The sequence below is a fragment of the Tursiops truncatus genome, chromosome 3 (assembly GCF_011762595.2).
Source record: "Tursiops truncatus isolate mTurTru1 chromosome 3, mTurTru1.mat.Y, whole genome shotgun sequence".
NCBI lineage: Eukaryota > Metazoa > Chordata > Mammalia > Artiodactyla > Delphinidae > Tursiops > Tursiops truncatus.
The window spans coordinates 42,730,352-42,751,768 of record NC_047036.1 but is presented as its reverse complement, the minus strand read 5'-3'; the positions used below and the strand labels follow the sequence as shown (position 1 = coordinate 42,751,768).

The window sequence follows — 21,417 nt, the reverse complement described above, 5'->3', positions numbered from 1 at the left end:
GGAGACAAGGAGCTAACAGTGAGCAAAGCAGACAGAAAAGGAGGAGGGACCAGAGAGATATAGGAAAAACCTGAAGCCCTGTTGAATCAGTTTATTAAGGAAGAGAGTGATTCTTTGTGGCAAATATTTCTGATAAGGCAAGCAAGTTAAAGATTGAGAAATTGAGTTTACCAATATGGAGGGCATTGGTCTAATAAGAGTAGGTTTTGTGTAGTGATGGGGAAGATAGCCTGATTAGCATGGGTTTAAGAAAGAATGGGAGGATCTTATCTATTTTATGCTTTCTATTTGTCCTACTTCTTTTACATTTTTTTCTCCTTTCTTACCTTTCTTTAAGTCATTTATTTTTTAACATTCTCCTTTCTCCCTCTCCTAGATTATAAGTTATATATTGTTTTCTATTATGTTAGTAGTTACCTTTAAAATTACACCATACATCACATCAAAGTGTAATGTTGATCTGGCCAATACAAGGGCTTTAGAACACTTTAATTCCAAGAACTTCACTTGATCTTTTCCCCCTTTGGTCTGGAATTTTAATTTTTTTTTCCAACTCTGTAACATATTGTTTATTGATTCTGCTTGAATTCATTAAACTTCTTGAATCTGCAGATCATTATCTTTTACGAATTCTCGAAAATCCTAAGCCATTATCTCTTCAATATTACCTCTGCTATCTCCTCTTTCCGGTTCACCAATTACATGCATGTTAGACCTTCTCATTCTATCTCTTGTCTTTTAACCTCTCCCACATTTTCTGCCTTTTTTTTTTTCTCTCTTTGCCACTTTCTAGATAACTTCTTCTGATGTATCTTCTAGTACATTAATTTTCTCTTCAATTTCTTTAATAAAGGTTGCTAATTTTATTTATTTAGTATTATTTATAGATTTGTTTTTAAGGTACCATTGGCTTATAAAATTGTTCATTATATTTCTACTTCTGTATACCCTACAGTGTGCTCACCACCAAAAATTTACTTTCCATCCATCACCATACAGTTGATCCCCTTTACCCTTCTCTCTGCCCCCTTCCCTCTGATAACCACTACTCAGTATTCTCAGTATCCATGTATTTGTTTTTGTTTAGTTTGTTCATTTATTTTATTTGTTTTGTTTTTTATATTCCACATATAAGTGAAATCACACAGTATTTATTTCTCTGACTTATTTCACTTAACATAATATCCTCAAGGTTCATCCATGTTGTCATAAATGGCAAGGTTTCATCTTTTTTTTATGGCTGAGTAGTGTTTCATTGTATGTATATGCCACACCTTCTTTATCCATTCATTCATTATTGGGCAGTTAGGTTGTTTCTGTACCTTGGAAATATTTCTTGCAATACTATTGCAAATAGTGCCGTGATGAACATAAGAGTGCATATATCTTTTTGAATTAGTGTTTCTTTGGATAAACACCAAGAAGTGGGATGGCTGGATCATATGCTACTTCCATTCTTAAATTTTTGAGGAATCTCCATACTGTTTTCCATAGTGGCTGCACCAGTTTACATTCCCACCTACAGTGTGTAAGTGTTCCCTTATATCTACATCCTCACCAACACGTGTTATTTCTTGCCTTTTTGATAATAACCATTCAAATGGGTGTGAGGTGATATCTTATTGTGGTTTTGATCCCTAATAATCCCTAATAATTGATGATGTTGAACATCGTTTTCATGTGCCTGTTGGCCACCTATATGTCTTCTTTGGAAAATGTCTGTTTATCTCCTCTGCCCATTTTTTTTTTTTTTTTTTTTGGTGGTACGCAGGCCTCTCACTGTTGTGGCGTCTCCCGTTGCGGAGCACAGGCTCCGGATGCGCAGGCTCAGCAGCCATGGCTCATGGGCCCAGCCGCTCCGCGGCATGTGGGATCTTCCCGGACCGGGGCACAAACCCGTGTCCCCTGCATCGGCAGGCGGACTCTCAACCACTGTGCCACCAGGGAAGTCTTATGAACATTTTAATAATGTTAATTCTTTGAATTTATGAGCACAGAATATCTTTCCAGTTATTTGTGTCTTTAAATTTATTTCCAGGTATTTTATTCTTTCTGTTGCAATTGTAAAGGCAATTTTCTTTTTTTTAATAAATTTATTTATTTATTTATTTATGGCTGAGTTGGATCTTTGTTGCTCCATGCGGGCTTTCTCTAGTTGTGGCAAGCGGGGGCTACTCTTTGTTGTGGTGCGCGGACTTCTCATTGTGGTGGCTTCTCTTGTCGCGGAGCACGGGCTCTAGGTGCTTGGGCTTCAGTAGTTGTGGCTCGCGGGCTTAGTTGCTCTGCGGCATGTAGGATCTTCCTAGACCAGGGCTCAAACCTGTGTCCGCTGAATTGGCAGGCGGATCCTTAACCACTGTGCCACCAGGGAAGCCCCCAATCATTTTCTTAATTTCTCTTTCTGATAGTTCATTGTTAGTGTATGGAAACACAACAGACTTCTGAGTGTTAATTTTGTGTCTGCATCTTTACCAAATTTATTGATGAGTTCTAGTAGTTTTTTGGTGGTGTCCTTAGGATTTTCTATTAATAGTATCATATCATCTGCAGACTATTAAATTTTACTTCTTCCTTTCCAATTTGGATTCCTTTTATTTCTTTTATTCCTTTTATTTCTTTTTCTTGCCTACTTGCTCTGTCTAGGACTTTTGTTTTTTTTTAGAAGAGGGAGAAAGCACAAGGGCCGCAACCAACCAGGCCCCCTGGCCCACTCCTCACACCAGAGGTGGCAGAGGACCCGGATACAGATGTGTTCAGCAGCAGACACGTGCTGCTGCTGCCCTCCAGCCCCAAGTTTCCCCCAGGAAAGGGATCCGTGGGACCACCCTCCAATGCCCCTGCCATCTGCACTTGCCTCTCCCCTTTCCCCATCCCAACCTGTGCGCTGGGCCCATGGCAGGGTGTGGAAGAGACGCAGTGCACCAAGGCAGGAAGTGCTACAAGGGGCGCCCCCCCTTCCCTCTCGCCACTTCCTCTGGCGGAATGTTGCCTTTCGACCTGAGACCCCTGGCCTAGGTGGAACAGGCCCCTCCCCCGACCGACCGATGCAGGCCAGTTCGGGGACATGCGTGCAAGACCCACCACTGTTCCCATCATGTGGCCAGGGGCAGTGAGGATGGACTGAGGATGCTGCCTGCAGGGGTCAGGGGAGCATCCAGGGAGGTAGGAAGAAGGAGATGGATGGATACCGTCTTTTAATACTATGTGAATAAGCGTGGTGAGAGGGGCCATTCTTGTCTTGTTCCTGATTTAGGAGGATAGCTTTCAGTTTTTCACCACTGAGTATGTGTAGCTGCTGGGTTTGTCACATATGACCTTTATTATGTTGAGGTACATTCTTTCTATACCCACTTTATTGAGAGTTTTTATCATAAATGGGTGTTGAATCTTGTCAGATACTTTTTCTGCATCCGTTGATAAGGTCATATGGTTTTTATCCTTTATTTTGTTAATGCGGTGTATCACATTGATTGATTTGCAGGTAATGAACCATCCTTGCATGCCTGGAATAAATCCCACCTGATCATGGCATATAATCTTTTTACTGTATTGATGTATTTGGTTTGCTAAATATTTTGTTGAGGATTTTTGTATCTATGATCATCGGAGATATTGGGCTATAATTTTTCTTTTTTTATGTTGTCTCTGTCTGATTTTGGTGTCAGGGTGATGTTAGCCTCGTAAAATGAGTTGGGAAGCATTTCCTCCTCTTCGGTATTTTGGAAGAGTTTGAGAAGGATAGTTATTAAATCTTCTTTGAATGTTTGATGGAATTCACCTGTGAAGCTGTCTGGTCCCAGACTATTGTTTTTGGAAGCTTTTTTGAGTACTATTTCAATCTCTGTACTAGTGATTGGTTTATTCAGATTTTCTATTTCTTTGTGATTCAGTCTTGGAAGATTGTATGATTCTGAGAATTGGTCCCTTCTAGGTTGTCCAATTTGTTGGTGTATGACTGTTCATAATCTCTTATAATCCTTTTTGTTTCTATGGTATCTGTTGTTATTTCTCCTCTTTCATTTGTAGTTTTATTTATCAGCATTTTTTCCTTACTATGTCTAGCTAAAGGTTTGTTTATCTTTTCAAAGAACCAGCTCTTGGTTTCATTGATCTTTTTTATTGCCTTTTTAGTCTATTTCACTTATTTCCACTCTGATCAATATTATTTCCCTCCTTCTACTGACTTTGGGTTTTATTTGTTCTCTTTTTTCTGGTTTTTTTAGGTGAAAGATAAAGTATTTCAGATTTTTCTTGTTTCTTAAGGTAGTTCTGTATTGCTATAAACTTCCCTCTTAGTACCACTTTTGTTGCATCCCGAAGATTTTGGTTTGATGTATTTTCATTTTCATTTATTTTCAGGTAATTTTTGATTTCTCTTTTGACTTCTTCTTTGACCCAATAGTTGTACTGTAGCATGTTGTTTAGTCTCCATATATTTTCCAGCTTTTGTTTGTAGTTGATTTCTAGTTCCATACCATGGTGACTGGAAAATATACTTGATATAATTTCAGTCTTGTTAAATTTATTGAGACTTATTTTGTTTCCCAACATATGGTCTGTCATTTGAGAAAGTTTCATGTGCACTTGAGAAGAATGTGTATTCTGCATTTGGATGGAATGTTCTGTACAAATCTATCAAATCCACCTGGTTTAACGTTTCATTTAAGGCCACTGTTTCTCAGTTGACTTCCTCAGTTGATCTATCCTTTGATGTAAGTGAGGTGTTAGAAGTCCCCTAATATTATTGTGTTGCTCTCAATTTCTCCCTTTAGGTCTGTTAATAATTGTTCTATATGTTTTGGTGTTCCTATGTTAGGTGCATGTATATTAGTAACTGTGATGTCTTTTTTTAAATTTAATTTAATTTTTTATTGAAGTATAGCACAGGGAACTATACTCAGTATTTTGTAATACCTATAAGGGAACAGAATCTAAAAAAGAATATATGTTTGTGTGTGTGTGTGTGTGTGTGTACACACACACACGTATGTATAACTGAATCACTTTGCTGTAATGTTTTCTTGATGAATTATCCTATCCAGCCACTTTGTGTCTTTGAATTGGTGAATTCAGTCCATTTACAATTAGGTGATTATTGATAGATGAAGACAGTATCGCCATTTTATCTTTTGTTTTCTGGTTATTCTACATCTCCATTATTGCTTTTTTCTTGTGTTTCCATCTACCATTTTGGTTTGGTGTTTTTCTATGATGTTTTTCTCAGTTTCCTCTTTTTTTGTGTGTCATGTCTTTGCTCTGGATTTATGTTCTGTGGTTTCCATTGGGTTTGTATAAAATTGTCATGCATAAAATAGTACGTTTTCTGCTGGTAGCATCTTTTTTTTAAATTCATTTATTTATTTATTTACTTATTTATTTTTGGCTGCACTGGGTCTTTGTTGCTGGGCACGGGCTTCCTCTAGTTGCAGTGAGTGGGGGCTACTCTTCGTTGTGGTGCACGGGCCTCTCCTTGTGGTGGCTTCTCTTGTTGTGGAACATGGGCTCTAGGCACACGGGTTTCAGTAGTTGTGGCTCACAGGCTCTAGAGCTCAGGCTCCGTAGTTGTGGCGCATGGGCTTAGTTGTTCTGAGGCAAGTGGGATCTTCCCAGACCAGGGATTGAACCCATGTCCCCTGCATTGGCAGGTGGATTCTTAACCACTGCGCCACCAGGGAAGTCCCTGCTGATAGCATCTTAGCTACATTTACCTATATGGATTCTGTCCTTTTCCTCTTCCCCTTTTGTGTTTTTGTTGTCTCAAACTATCCCTTTTTATATTGTGAGTTTGTTACCAAATTGAAATTTTTTTCTATTCCCCCCCTTTACCTTTCCACTATAATAAAGTGTTTACAAACCTACTCTAATAAAGAGTTGCAATTTTCTGATTTCATATATTTATCACCTTACTCAAAATGCTGTGTACTTTTGCCTTTTAGTTTCTGGTAAAACAACTCCTTTCAACATTTCTTATAAGACAGGTCTAGTGTTGATGAACTCCCTCAGCTTTTGTTTATCTGGGGAAGTCTTTATTTCTCCTTCATATCTGAATGATAACTTTGCTGGATAGGGTATTCTTGGGTGAAAGTTTTTATCTTTCACGGTATTTTGAGAATATAATCCCACTCCCTCCTGGCCTGTAGAGTTTCTGGTGAGAAATCTGCTGACAGTAAAATGGGGGTTCCTTTGTAGGTTATCCTTTTTCCCCTGGCTGCCCTTAAAATTTTTTCTTTGTATTGACTTTTGTTTTGTTTTGTTTGTTTGTTTGTTTGTTTGCGGTACGCGGGCCTCTCACTGTTGTGGCCTCTCTCGTTGCGGAGCACAGGCTCCGGACACCCAGGCTCAGCGGCCATGGCTCACGGGCCCAGCCACTCCGCGGCATGTGGGATCTTCCCAGACCGGGGCACGAACCCGTGTCCCCTGCATCGGCCGGCGGACTCTCAACCACTGCGCCACCAGGGAAGCCCTGTATTGACTTTTGATGATTTTAATATAATGTGTCTCGGAGAAGGTCTTTTTGCATTGAGGTAATTAGGTGTTCTCTTAGCTTCATAGATTTGTATATCCAATTCCTTCCCCAGGTTTGGGAAGTTCTCAGCTATTATTTCTTTAAGTAAACTCTGTTCCCTTCTCTCTTCTGGGATACCCACTACCCTAATGTTGCCGTTCCTAAAAGAATCGGATAGCTCTTGTAGAATTTCCTCATTAAAAAAAAAAAAATCTTATTTCTCTTTGCTCTTGTATCATTTCTAGATTTCTGTCTTCAAGCTTGCCAATTCTCTCTTCCATTTGGTCTGCTCTATTTCCATTGCTTTCTGCTTCATTCTTCATCTCATTTATTGAATTCTTCAGCTCTAGAATTTCCGTTTAGGTCTTTTTTAGTTTCAATCTCTTTGTTACTTCTGTTCATTAATTTTATTCCTGAGCTCATTGAAACTGCCTTTCTACAAGAAAACTTGTAGCTTGTCGAGTGTCTTCATAACAGCTATTTTGAATTCTCTATCAATTAGATCACAATATTGCATGACTTTATGTTTGGTTTCTGGAGAATTGTCATCTTCTTTTTGTAGTGCACTGTTACTGTGGTTCATGGTGCCTGATGAGCTGTTTCTCCGCAGGCACACTTGAGCTGTTTCTCCGCAGGCACATTTGAGCTGTTTCTCCACAGGCACATTTTTTTTTTTTTTACATTTTTGCTTGATTATAATGAGTTAAACAGATTAGAAATTGAGGCCTTTCTTTTTCTTTCCAGTAGGTGGTGCTATAGCACAATCTTTTGGTTTTTCTTACTTGAGCCAACACTGGTTATATATTTGAGCCCTTACTCTCCATCGTCCATCACCTTTGTTAGTGGCATTACCCTGGGTCCTCATTATTGCTTCTTGTGCCTCCAGCGTTGTTGGTGCGTTGCTTCTGCTACTGTCACTGGCATCATCAGCCAGGACGGTGGACTCTTCCTTCGCATCCAGGATCTCCTGAGTCACAGACTCTGACACTGCAGGGGGGAGGGAGACGAAAGGGAAGAAGAGCCAGGATTGCATGGGCACCTTTGCTGTTTTCAGTGTTGTAAGGTTCTACGTCTCTGCCTCTGTGGCCATGGGGGCTGTTGAGGCAGGAGTCATGTGCCCTGCCTCCCCTGCTGCTACCCAGTACTCTGGGGCTGCAGTCTCAGCTGCTGTAGCCAGAGGGGTAGGATTACAGGCACTGCCTTTGCTCTTCCCTTGGTTTCTCCCTCCCTCAGTTCCCCTCCTCTGTGTGTTCCAGTCCACTCACTTGTAGATGTACAGATGTGTGGGATTCTCCAGCATCCTAGTATGTTGGGCAGAGGCACCTTTGTTGTGTTGTGGATGTTTTACTGGTTTACTGGTTGAAGGGGAAAGATAAAGGTAGCTTTTTATTCTACCATGTTGCCAACGCCCTCTCTTCAACTTTAAAATGCATCCATTGAGTTTTAAATTTTGGCTATTACATTTTGTGTTACTATATTTTTTCTTTTTTTTAATTTATTTAGGCCTAAACATTCATTCTGGTCCTTTTCAAATATGCTGTTACTTTTTGAAAATGTCCACTTTTTCCTTTATTTGTTTAAACATAGGAAGCATAATTATTTTATAATCTTATTCTGATATCCCTATAGTTGAAGTCTTTGTGGATCTGTTTCTGCTATTTCTTCTGGTTCTCACTAATAGTACTTTGTTTCTTTATATGCTAGGTTATTTTTGACTATGTACTGTTCATTGTTCTTGAAAGATTGTTAGCAAGTCTTTTGAGGCCTAGGATCAATCTTTTCTGTATCCTCATAGAAAAGATTTACATTTGCTTCGGCCAATTGCCTATAAGCTCTACCAAGCAAGTAACCTGAAATTATATTCACAGGTTTAAGTGTTCTTTGATCACCTTGCAAATCCATATGCGGTGCAGTTTGTGGTATATAATATTTCCCTCAAACACACACACACACACACACACACACACACACACACACACACACACACGCTGTAGTCATTGTCAAGAAAACTTGTTTGTTATTCCTTTGTGAGGGAGTGAGGCACTTTTACTTCTTGTTAACTCCTAATCTGATGGTAAAGTTCTTTGTAGTCCCAGCTGTATGGGAAGTACGGAGAGGAGATGATTTCTTACTACAGTCGTTCCTTACTTTGGGTGAATCTTGGGTTTTGTCTTCTATTTTCTTAATACTTCACAAGGTCTTGAAAACCTCAGCCCAGTTTCTCCTGGCACAGCAAATACCCTCAGAGCAGAAGCAACTTCATTGAGCTACTTACTTTCTAGGTTCCTTAAATTCACCTGCAAATGGCCTGCTTTTCCTTACTAAAAGGTGCTTTTCAAAAATTTTTAAAAAATATTGTATCCAACCTGCTGTATAAAAAAATAAATTAAATTAAAAAAAACAACAACAACAAAGATTGTAAAGGGCTTCAAGAGGTCATATTGTCCATCACCCTACCTCAGCTGTGCTGTACATACTGTAACAGTATTAGAAATTTAAGATGACTTCCTTTATACCTGACCAACCTCTTAATTTTTTTTTTAACACACTGACTCCTATTTTCAATTGATGTTTAATTTGTATTATATTCACTACTTTTTAATTTTTCTCTCTTATTGGTTTAGGAAACTTTTAAAAGATCTTCACAAACACAGCTATTTTATTATGTTAAAAGTTTTAATGTTTTGATTTCCAGCTGTCATCAGCAAAGTTTTAATATATTTCACAGACAAAAAAATAAATAAAATGAACGTATGAGATCTCTGATTTAAAAAAATAATAATAATATTTTATCCAGTATTTTTAGTTGTTTTCTGCAGGAAAATGAGTCCATGTAGCCTAATTTATTTTATTACTGGAAATGGATTGCCCTGCTTCTTTTTTACTAAGCTGAAAAATAAGCAGTAACTCCATTTCAACTTAACAGGTTTCTGATAATATAAATATTTTAGGCATGTAGCTCATTAAGATATCTTCAGCAAATTCCTGTGTTTTTTCAATTTCTTATGCATGCAAATATATTACCTATTAATAAAATATTTTTTAAATTAAACTTTAAATTGTTTCTCTTTTCTGATTTATTATAGGACTGACTTCTTCAGTGCTTAGAGTCTGAGAAAAAATGGCAAATATGGATAGTGATTCTAGCCATCTTCTCATCCCTGAGGTAGATAATGAAATAAATCCTGGACCTATGAATATCCAGTTTGATTCATCAGATATAAGATCCAAAAGGTAAGTGTTTAAAATAAAATATTTATTTTATAATTAAGGTTTTTAATTATTAATATACAACTAATTATAACCGAATATATATAACTTTGATTATAAAATATCCAGTTTCTTACAGGATCTGTATGTTTGTATGTGGTAGAGAATAAATATAAATACTCTTTTCTCACTTATATCTGACTTTTTATACTAAACTCCACTTGTCTGTCAGGGGTGGTTGGGAAGTTTTATGAAGTAAGATGCATATAACTCATTTAACAAATATATATTGATTATCTGATTTGTGCAAGGTAATATGCGAGGTGCTGGGGATAGAACAGTAAAAGTAATACGTAATCCTTACCTTCATTGAGCTTAAATTCCAGCAGATAGTTTAAGATAAGTAGAGTTTAAAATTTGTTTCATTGCGTACCTGGAAAACCCAAAAGAATCCACTGAAAAATTATTATAAATAATAAGACAATTCAGTAACGTGGTTGTTTACAAAACAGGCAAAAATAAATAGCATTCTGATGAGAAAATATAATGAAGAAAAAGATAAAATACATAGGAATAGCCTTAAGGATGTGCAAAATCTATATGAGAGAAACTTTAAAATACTACTGAGAGACCTAAAATAACATGTAGAATATTTCTTCAAATCTGAGATGCTGATTATAAGTTGTGCTGCTTTTTTTTAACTATTTATTTATTTATTATTTATTTGGTTTCGCCATGTCTTTGTTGTGGCAGCTGGGCTCCTTAGTTGTGGCATGCAAACTCTTAGTTGCGGCATGCATGTGGGATCTAGTTCCCTGACCAGGGATCGAACCCGGGCCCCCTGCATTGGGAGTGCAGAGTCTTATCCACTGCGCCGCCAGGGAAGTCCCTGTTGTTTTTGTTTTTAATATAATACATAAACTGCTACCCATACCTCTGATGCAACAATTTCTTTGGACTTCGAATTTTATTTTGATGTTCACTAGAAGAACTCTTGTAATTATAAAAATAAAAATATAAACAAAATATATCAGTTAAGATATTACAAATCTGATTCTTCGCATATAGAGTCTAATTCTTCTGAATCACTTTTTGACTTGCATTCATCAAAATCAGTGTTTTTTTTCCTGCCCACACAAAATTGTCCTTAGTATCACTGAGAACATTGATAGTGTAACATTTCTTGAAAGAATTTTCTTCCTAGTCACTGACACTTTTTAGTTTTGATGCTTGCACTTTCCTCATCTTACCAGAAGGTGTCACAGAAAGCTTTCTAAACACTGTGGCTCACATTTCTTCCTTAAATGGTCCCTAAATGGTTTGATGACTGAAACGATCACAGGTGACAGTTACCTTCGTGCCACCAGAAATAATTACTTTCATGACTGCCACCTGGCTGACAGTGATTAAAAGATGTCCTGAATTATGAGATGCATCCATATTTTAGAAATGATTAAATGTGCATATTAGAATTAATAAGATAAGACATGTAACAAAAAGGCATATACTGGTCTCAGTAGGGAAGACTCTAAAATAAAATGTCATGCTCTTTAAATTTTAATCTGTAAAATTAATGTGATCTGCCCCTCACCAAAAAACATGCCAGCAACCAATTCCAAAGTTTACATGGCCCAACAATTTCATTTCTAAACATTAATTTGCAATGTCAAATAATATATGCACAAGGTTGTTTAATGCACTATTTTTTATAATAGCAAAAGTTTGAAAACAACTAAAATGTCTTTTCTTATAGGACTGGATAAATAAATTATGGCACATTGATACAATGGAATATTTTTCACCCATTGAAAAGAAGGAAGTGGCTTTATTACATATCAAAATGGAACAAGTCTTCAACTTATTTTGTTAAATGAAAAAAGTGAAGTGCAGAGCAGTGTATATAGTATACTACCATTTGGGTAAAAACAACATTAACAAGTTATATATTATGCAAATATGTATAAATGACTCTGGGGGAATAAATGGGAAACTGTAAGAGTGGTTGCCTCCTCAGAAGGAAACTGAGTGCTTGAGGTGGGACGTGTGGCAGATTACTATTTGGGAAATGCCCAACTATTCATCAACCCCACCTCTTTGCCAGCGGAAGCCTAACCGTGTTAAGGGTCGAAGTAGTTTCCAGTCCAGGAGATGAAGGAGGATTGGTTTAAGCTAGTCTTGATAATCCCATTTCCATTTTCCAGATACTTAATTTTTTAGTCTTTTTTGCAGCTAGAGCAGTGTGAAATTATCACATGAGAAATTTATCTTTGTCATTTAAGGTGGCCATCAGAGAAGATAATGAAATGAATCTTGTAATTTTCACTTATATGTTCCAATATCACTGAATACAAGGACTAATGAATGCTGATTAAATGCTCAGGATTTTCTTGAAACCTCTAAATTCTATGATAAATAATTGACCACTGTGACAATAGAACATAGGTCATTAAAGTGTATTCCACTGCAGTAGGTTGGCAGGAGTTCAAACAGTTCTCTGAGAATTTGTTTAACCGTGTAGGTTAAATGGAAATATATTTTCTATAATGAAACTTGTCAAAATAAGAGGGAATCAACTATTTTCAATCAGGATAACTATCTAGGTAAGCATGTTTTAAGGAAGGCAAATATTTATAGGGGTTTAGCAGTACTGAATGCTAATTTACTTGTGAAATAATTTCAGAAACTTATTTGATGAGGAAAAAAACAGGAGTACCTTAAAACATTGTTATTTCACTTTATATACATAAATCTCAGACACAGTGAGGGAAGTGTCTTCAATTAGAAGAACCAACTTAGACAACTATTTCCAAAACTTCAGTCATTTTAGAGTCACCTTATGACTTTGGTGATATCCCAGTACCACCTGTGTAATATTATAATTTAATATTTTTTTAAATTTATTAACGTTGAAAAATTAGGGTTAATTTAGCCTCATCTTCATGTATTCGTGAAATGAAGTATTGTTTATACTTTTTTCTAATATGCATTGCAGTAAATACCAAGTAGTTAAAATAGCGTTTATCCTTGTGCTACCTAAAATCATCTTACATATAACCACACTTTTGGAAACTGTCTTAGGCTGTTAGAATATAAAGAACAACATTTGATAATTTTAGATTGCTTATCCTCAGTTTAGTTTGTGGTTGACTTTATCTCTTCCACTAGGTGGCAGTCAAAATTATGTTTTGGTTCAAATATAAGAATTTTAAGAACTGCTTTGGACTAAAAGATAACGTGCTGGACCTGCTTATCATTTTGTTGGACCTGGGGTCTAATTAGACTTAGGTGGAAGAAGGAGCTTGTCACTGTAGAGGAATGATACATGTCATAATTATTTGGATTATTTAGGGACCTTTTGCAAACTATACAAATCCACTTTTCCCTCTGCATGCCTCCACTCCCCTCCCCTCTCCTCCCCTCCCCTCCCCTATTAGTTTTTTTTACCTGGTTTGGGGTGGAGTGAGGAATGTGGGTGGCAGGACAGGAAGGTTTAGAAATCTGCTATACTGTATTTGATAATATTCCATTGGCAATCACTGGTCTTAGAGATTGTTTTCCTGCTTTTCCCAGACTTTCTGGTAACCAAATATTAGACCTGGTATTCAGGATTGCTTCATGCTTTGCTGCTACTCTGGGATTATGACCTTTGGGAGTTGACCACTCCAGCCAGCCTGAAACCAAATTGTGAAGTGGTTAATTTGGCTTTGCACTTCCCTTTTTCCATTTTTTCAAACTCTGTTTCCTCTTCCTTTTTTCCCAGGACCTAGGGCTTTCTTGCTCCTCTCTACGTGCCCAGTTTTTCTCAGGGAATTCACTCAAAAATTTCCTCTAGACAGTGCTTTGTAAGTTATACTTTTTCTTCCTCCCCTTATTCACTAGTGCTTATCTGTCCTATTCGTGCAGGGCTTTCTTGTCTGTTTAGGTGTTACGATGGCAAACAATCTGATGTGTCAAAGACCTACTCTATTACTTTTCCATGGCTGTTTGCATTTTAATAAGGAGAATCCTAGAATATAAAAGCCTAACCTAGGGCTTCCCTGGTGGCACAGTGGTTAAGAATCTGCCTGCCAATGAAGAGGACACGGGTTCGAGCCCTGGTCCGGGAAGATCCCACATGCCGCGGAGCAGCTAAGCCCGTGCACCACAACTACTGAGCCTGTGCTCCAGAGACCGTGAGCCACAACTACTGAGCCCACACACCACAAGTACTGAAGCCCACGTGCCTAGAGCCTGTTCTCTGCAACAAGAGAAGCCACCGCAATGAGAAGCCCGTGCGCCACAATGAAGAGTAGCCCCCTCTCACTGCAACTAGAGAAAGCCCACGCGCAGCAACGAAGACCCAACACAGACAAAAATAAATAAATTAAATAAATAAATAAAAGCCTAACCTAAAGGTTAGATTTTTCTAATTGATAACATTTCAAGTACTCTGGTAAGCCAGTGGGGTAGAGGTAGACATTGAAAATAGGCAGTTCCAGGTGCCCTTCAAACATACTAAGCATGCTTATGGCCCCTATTTTTTTTTTTTTAGAGTGTCTACTTGTCTACACATCTGTAAACTGTCCTCTCACTTTCATCTGTCAATAATACTATCGCTGAATAGCAGGCTGAATTGATTCTTTTTGGTATTTGTGGTCCTGGGTCGGGGGGCGCATAACAAAGTGAAGAGTTTATCTATTAATGTGCCCTGGACCAATAACAGTGATTATTGAGGCTTGGTAGTTTCATAGTTGGGGATTTATACAGAGCTAGAAAAGTAGTTTTCCCAGGAGGACTGGTTTCCAGAGCTGCATAAATTGCATTTTGAGGAACTTGCCATCTATGTTAAATAGACAGGACCAGGGCCCTTAACCATTTATCAGTGCCATGGAGCTGGTACCAACTTGCTGATTGTATTACAACTTCTGTACCCTTCCCTCTCCTTCCTCCTTTTCTCCCTACTCTCTTCCCTCTCCTCTTTTCTCTCCCTTTTTAGTCCACTTCTCTAACCTCTCTTCTCCCCACTCTCCACCATTATTTTTCTCCAGTGGAACTCTTTTTGCTAAACGCTTGAAGAGAGCAACCCTGGCCATGGATTCAGAGATGCTTTAAATCTAACTAAAGGGACTTCCCTGGTGGTGCACTGGTTAAGAATCCTCCTGCCAATGCAGGGGACATGGGTTCAAGCCCTGGTCCGGGAAGATCCCACATGCCGTGGAGCAACTGAGCCCGTGTGCCACAACTACTGAAGCCCATGTGCCTAGAGCCGATGCTCTGCAGCGGGAGAGGCCACTGCAGTGAGAAGCCAGCGCACCGCAACGAAGAGTAGCCCCCTCTCGCCACAACTAGAGAAAACCTGCGCACAGCAGCGAAGACCCTATGCAGCCAAGAATAAATTAATTGATTTAAATAAATAAATAAATAAATAAATCTAACTATGGACTTTGTTAGAATGGGATCTTATTTCTAGTCCCATCAGAACCTTTTTATTCTCTCAAGTTCATAGGTTCTTTTACTTCTGTCTCTCTTTCCAGATGTCTTTGTTTGCTTAACTATCCTTTTGTATCCATATCTGCTTGCCTGAGTTGCTTCCATTTCTTTCCTTATTCTCTCTGGTCTGTCTGATTTTGCTGTTTCCTTCGTTGCCTCTAAACTAATGCTTTATTTTCTTCCCTTTCTTCCTCCCTCATTGACATTATTTGGACAAGCCTGAAGAAAGAGGGAGCCTAATGAGTTTGACCGGTGCTCATTAGCACCAATCAAGTGTGTTTTGTTGGGAGGAAAGGGTATGAAGAGTTGGGCTAGCATCTTTCTCTGTCTACTCAGTATTATAACATCTCCAAGTATATAGTTGAAAAGGCTTTTAGTGTGTAAACCAAAAAAAAATAATGCAGGGGGCTGCAAATAAGAAAAGAGTTTATTGGGGGGGGTCTTAAAATTACAATTCGGGAGACACAGATTTGGGTAATCCTGAAAGAGTGTTCTGAGGAAGAGAAAGAGTCAGGGGCTTATAAAGACAAAAAGCCACGAGGTTGTTAAAAATTGCCTGGGAAGGATTGTGATTTATCCTTAAGGAATCACAAGTTGTTTTAGGATAGGGGTCCTACAGGTAGATAGACTGTCACTAGTTATTTTAGGGTAAGGATCCAATAAGTATCTTGAGTTTCTGGCATATGTTCTGGATGACTTGCTTGTAAGGTCAAAAGGTCACACTCCATCCAGGCTGAGACATGCGTGAGTCACAATTCCTTAATGGCTTCCTGGCTCCATTTTAGAGAGCTCTCAGCAATACCAACTCCATTTGGATTTTCCTTTCACAAGTAATTATACTATTACTGCAAAAGCAATGAAACCAATTGCAAATGTACAATAAGAAAACTGAAACTCCTTTTAACAAAGACTTAAAATCAAGTGTTTTAAAATTATGGAAGAACATGAAATTTATGGATCTTGTTAAAAGCCTAATGGATGACTGTAACCCAAAGATAAGGAACTGATGTAAAAATAACATACTGAGATTATGTGTCTTTGGCTTGCCTATTATTTTTTAGTCTTAGTCTGAAATTGTCTCCAAAAGGCTATTACATTTTTTTCTCTGGCTTCTTTTTTTAAGATTTCTTCTTGCAATCTGTTCTGTATTCCTTTGTCACAAGGTATGGTTTCCAAGATCTTTTAAATATTAAGAGAGAAGTGAATGCCTCAACATTTTAAGTGAGGAAATATGTTTTCTATACAGTAACATAGAAAATTACTTTGGTGCTATACTTAATTTAAAAAGCCTGATTCATTGCAACAGCATCACACTTCCTCATTTTTTCTATTTCAGTTAGTTTATAATTTATCTTGGCATGTTCTCACTACTTCAATTAAGGTTATTTCTCCTAAATTTGAATTTGAATTCCAACAATTCATATCTCATATTTGAATTTGAATTTCATCAAATTGAAATTTGCATTTCCTCAAATTCGTATATGACTTGTTTATTCTAACACGAGTTTTTATATCTACCAATACCTCTGATTTTTTATTTTCTTATACCTCTTCTGTAGAATAGCTGAATCTTCTCTTAAATCCTGTCTTATTCATTATAAATTGATGTAGGCATTAGTGTTCATTCTTTGTTGTTATGCCCTACAACTTACATATTAAAATTTATGTTAATTTATTATATTACTTTTATTTTGTTTCTCCTTTATTATAGTTAGAGAATTATTTTTATTTTTTATTATTTTTCTTATAAATTTATTTATTTATTTATTTTTGGCTGCATTGGATCTTCGTTGCAGCACACGGGCTTTCTCTAGTTTTGGGGAGCGGGGGTGCAGGCTTCTCATTGTGGTGGCTTCTCTTGTTGCAGAGCATGGGCTATAGGCGCGCGGGCTTTAGTAGTTGCGGCACACAGGCTCAGTAGTTGTGGCTCACGGGCTCTAGAGCGCAGGCTCAGTAGTTGTGGTGCACGGGCTTATGGCTTTATGCTTTATGGCATGTGGGATCTTCCCGGACCAGGACTCGAACCTGTGTCCCCTACACTGGCAGGCAGATTCTTAAGCGCTGAGCCACCAGCGAAGTCCCTATTTTTATGAATATTTTCTATTTTATTTATTTCAGCTTTATTGAGGAATAATTGGTCTATTTTATTAAGGCTAGTAAATTTGGGTGTTAAAAATAATTGCTTAAAAAGAGGGCATGGTCCTTAAACGTTGCTAGTGGGATTGAAACATGGTATGGCCACTCTCTTTTCCTTCCAGTTTTTTGAGATATAATTGACATCCAGCACTGTATAAGTTTAAGGTATACACCATAATGATTTGAGTTACATACATTATGAAATGATTATCACAATAAGTTTAGTGTACATCCACCATCTCATATAGATACAAACTTTAAAAAATAGAAAAATTTTTTTTCCTTATGATGAGAACTCTTAGGATTTACTCTCTTAACAACTTTCATCTGTAACGCAGAAATGTTAACTATATTTATCATGTTGTATATTACATCACTAGTAGTTATCTTGTAACTGAAAGTTTGTAGCTTTTCACTGCCTTCATGCATTCCCCACCCTCACCCTGCCTCTGGTAACCACAAATCCAGTCTCTTTTTCTATGAATTTGTTTGGTTTTGAAGTATAATTGACATACAACACTATGTTAGTTCCCATTACACAACATACTGATTTGATATTTCTGTACATTTTTAAATGACCAGCACGATAAGTTTAGTTACAATCTGTCACCATACAAAGATATTACACTGACTGTATTCCCCATACTATTCATTTCATACCCGTGACTCCTTTTGCAACTGGTATAGCCACTTTTTTTTTTTTTTGGTATAGCCACTTTTGAAAAACAGTTTGATAATTCTTAAAAATGTAAATAGAGAATTATCATTTGACCTAACAATTCCACCCCTAGGTATATACCCAAGAGAATTGAAAACATATGTCCACACAAATATAAAGAAATGTCCATAACATTTATAATAGCCAAAAGTGGAAACAATCCAAATGTCCTTCAGTTGATATATGTATAAACCAAATGTGATATATCCATACAACAGAATATTATTTGACTGTAAAAAAGAATTAAAATATCAATATATGCTACAACATATATGAACCTTGAAACCATGCTATGTAAAAGAGGCCACACAACAAAAGACACATATTATATGATTCAGTTTATACAAACTATTTAAATTAGGTAAAGTCATAGAGACCGAAAGCAGATTAATGGCTGCCAGGGGCTGAAGAGAGGGGTTAATGGAGTCCAGGATTTCTTTTGGGGGTGATGAAAGTGTTCTAAAGTTGATTATGGTGGGACTTCCCTGGCGGTCCAATGGTTAAGACTCCCTGCTTCCACTGCATGGGGCATGGGTTCGATCCCTGGTCAGAGAACTAAGATCCTGTATGCCTCATGGCAGAGCCAAAAAAAAAGAAAAAAACAAAAATTGATTATGGTGATGGAGGCACAACTCCATAAATGTTCTAAAAACTATTGAATCGTACATTTTAAGTGGGTAAATTTTATGGTATGTGAATTAATATCTTAATAATTTTTTTTTTAATTAAAGAGGGCATGGGGGATTTTTGCTTACAACAAGGGCAGATTAAGGAATTTGGACCAACCATCTTGCTGAGAATAACTGGAAAAACTGACCAAAAAAAATTTTTTTAATCTGCCTAAAGACATGGGAGAACTGATAAAACAATGAAGAATAATGGGGTCTAGATCAAGAAGAAGGAGGAAACGAAGAGAGGGGAGTCCAGCATTTCCTCAAGGGTATCTGCCAATTCCAGTTTATTAGCTGAATGACTATTAAATTGACAGAGCTTTCAATAGCTTTACAAGGCTAGAGGGAGAAAAACTGGAATCCAGGGTTCACTAATAGTAGGTAGGCCCCATGCAAGCTTTAGGTTGGAAGCCCTAAGGTCTATAAGCCTAGAAATATGAGTGAACTGGAAATAGAATGGCCTTCTTTCAGGGACTGTAGCTCAACTTTAACTCATCTCAATCCCTAAAACTGGATTAAGGTAATCTAGGACTGCTAAGTGTCTCAAATTGGCTCCCAAAAGCAAATGTAAACCCTTTCTAAAGAAAATAATATTATTCTAGGCTTCAACTTACTTATACTGTTTTCTGTATACTAGAATTTTATTAAGTATTATGCCAGGTACTTAATCAAAAATAGCTAGGCATAAGAGAAGATGAGACAACATGATTAGAAATTAAGAGACTTGATACACAATAGACAGATGATCCAGACAATGGAGTTATCAGAAACAGACTTTTTAAAGACTATGTTTAATATGTTCAGGGAAACTGAAATAAGGTTGAGAATTTTGGCACTGACTAGAAATGTAAAAAAGAACCAAATTCATGGAAAATATTTATTGAATAAAAAAATAATGGAAAATCTGAAACTAAAAACTAAGAAACAAAAAACAGTAACCTAAGGTAAGAAATCAATCAATGATGAAAACAAATCAAGGCAAGGATGTAGAACAATGGGAATGATCATGCAGTACTAGCGTAAGTGTAAATTAGCATAATCAGTTTGGAAAAGGGTTTGTAATTATCTGTTAACATTGAGTATACACTGTTTATAATCAATAGAAATGTGTGCACATTTCACCAAAAGCCATGTACAAAAATATAGATTATGAGTTATTCATAGGAGTGCCAAACTGGAAACAACCCAGATACCCACCAACCAGGAATGGTTAAATAAATTGTATTTTCATGTAATGGAATATTACACAGCTATAACAGTCTACAGCTGCACGCAAGAATATGGATGAATCTCAGAAAGATAATGTTGGCAAAAGAAGCTAGACAGAAAAATACATATTGTGTGATTCCACTTTATGTAAAGTTCAAAAACAAGTAAAACTAATTTTGTGTGTGTGTGCACCTGTGTGCACGTATGTGGGTCTACACTCATTTGAAAATATACTAGAATGTTAACTGATTATTTCTAATGGGTGGTTTTTATTTTCTTCTACAACTTCTATATTATCCTCATACAAAAACAATGTACTACTTTTATAATGAGAAAAAAGTTATTCAGAAAATAAAGATTCCTATAATTTAGGATAAAAATAGTATATACAAAATGAAAAACGCATTTTATTAGAAACAATGTTTAAATCACCTGTGCTTCTATAGGATGATACAAATTATCTTTTTTCTCTACTTAGGGGATGTTTTGTTATTTTGTTTTGTTCTTGTATAGAGAATATTCTGGGGAAAAAAAGCATAAAGAAATATATTCCCATCACATAGAGGCAAGTGTTGTTAAAACATTTTAGTATATTTTTTTCTATCCTTTTCTATGATATTTTATGAGCTCATATACTATATACAATTTAATGTGCTACTTTTTCAGTTTAAATTTCTGTTGAGTGCTCATAATAATTGCAATTGCAATTGTAAGCTATTCCCAAGTTGCCAGCCTGCCTGCCTACCTGTTTCTCTTGTTCTCTGCTTCTGTCCTTCCCTCTCTACTTCCTTCCTCCCTTCCTTTTGTTCTTGTATTCCTTCCTTTTGTCAGTAAACATTCACTAAGTTCTTTTTTGGTGCCAGACACTTTGGGAAAGGAGATAGACCCTCAGCAAAAAAAAAGGACGGGAATCACTACGATGAGGGTTTATAAATATTTGGCTTGTTATGTATATATACAAACACACACACATATATTTTTTTTTCTTTTTAACTCAGTACTCAATTTTCATTAGGAAAAAAATACTGATTTAACCCATCCTGATCCAGCATTACAAAGAACCCATGGGATCATATCCCAGCGAGTAACTATGCTGTAGAGTATGGCTAAGCCCAGCCAGGAGTAGAATGAGGTCATCTATGGTACTGATGGCTAGGTGCTTTGGGGGTTTCGGTGCAGGCATTGCTCTGTGTAAGAACATTCAGTGGTCTAGGGCAGGAGTCAGCAAACTATTTTTTTCTGTAAAGAGCCAGATAGTAAATATTTTAGGCTTTGTGGGCATATGGACTCAATTTTGCCATTGTGGAGTGAAAGCAGCCTTAGATAACACGTAATTGCACAGGCCTTGCTGTGTTCCAATAAAACTTTATTTATGAAAACAGGCCATGGACCAGATTTGTCCTGTGTATCCTTGGCTACCAACCTCTAGTCTGCAAGGAGAGACTCTGGACTCAGGTGTAAGCAGCCACAGGGACTGGTACTTCTGCTGTGACCCCTAG

General features: G+C 37.1%; 1 protein-coding gene across 26 annotated transcripts in view; it reads left to right on the top strand.

Moving 5' to 3' along the window:
- SLC38A9 (solute carrier family 38 member 9) overlaps nt 1–21,417 on the top strand; it is a 138,805-nt gene that overhangs the window by 11,405 nt on the left and 105,983 nt on the right. For 24 of the 26 annotated variants that reach the window (XR_012330685.1, XR_012330684.1, XR_012330686.1 and 21 more), the window contains one exon: nt 9,592–9,739. Coding sequence is in view for 5 of the 26 variants with exons in the window: in XM_033852867.2 (XP_033708758.1) it covers nt 9,627–9,739 (113 nt within the window). In the remaining 21 variants the exon portion in view is untranslated. Of the gene's footprint in view, nt 1–9,591; nt 9,740–11,468; nt 11,635–21,417 lie in introns of those variants that run through there. The other 2 variants (XM_073802124.1, XM_033852869.2) reach the window with 2 other exon arrangements.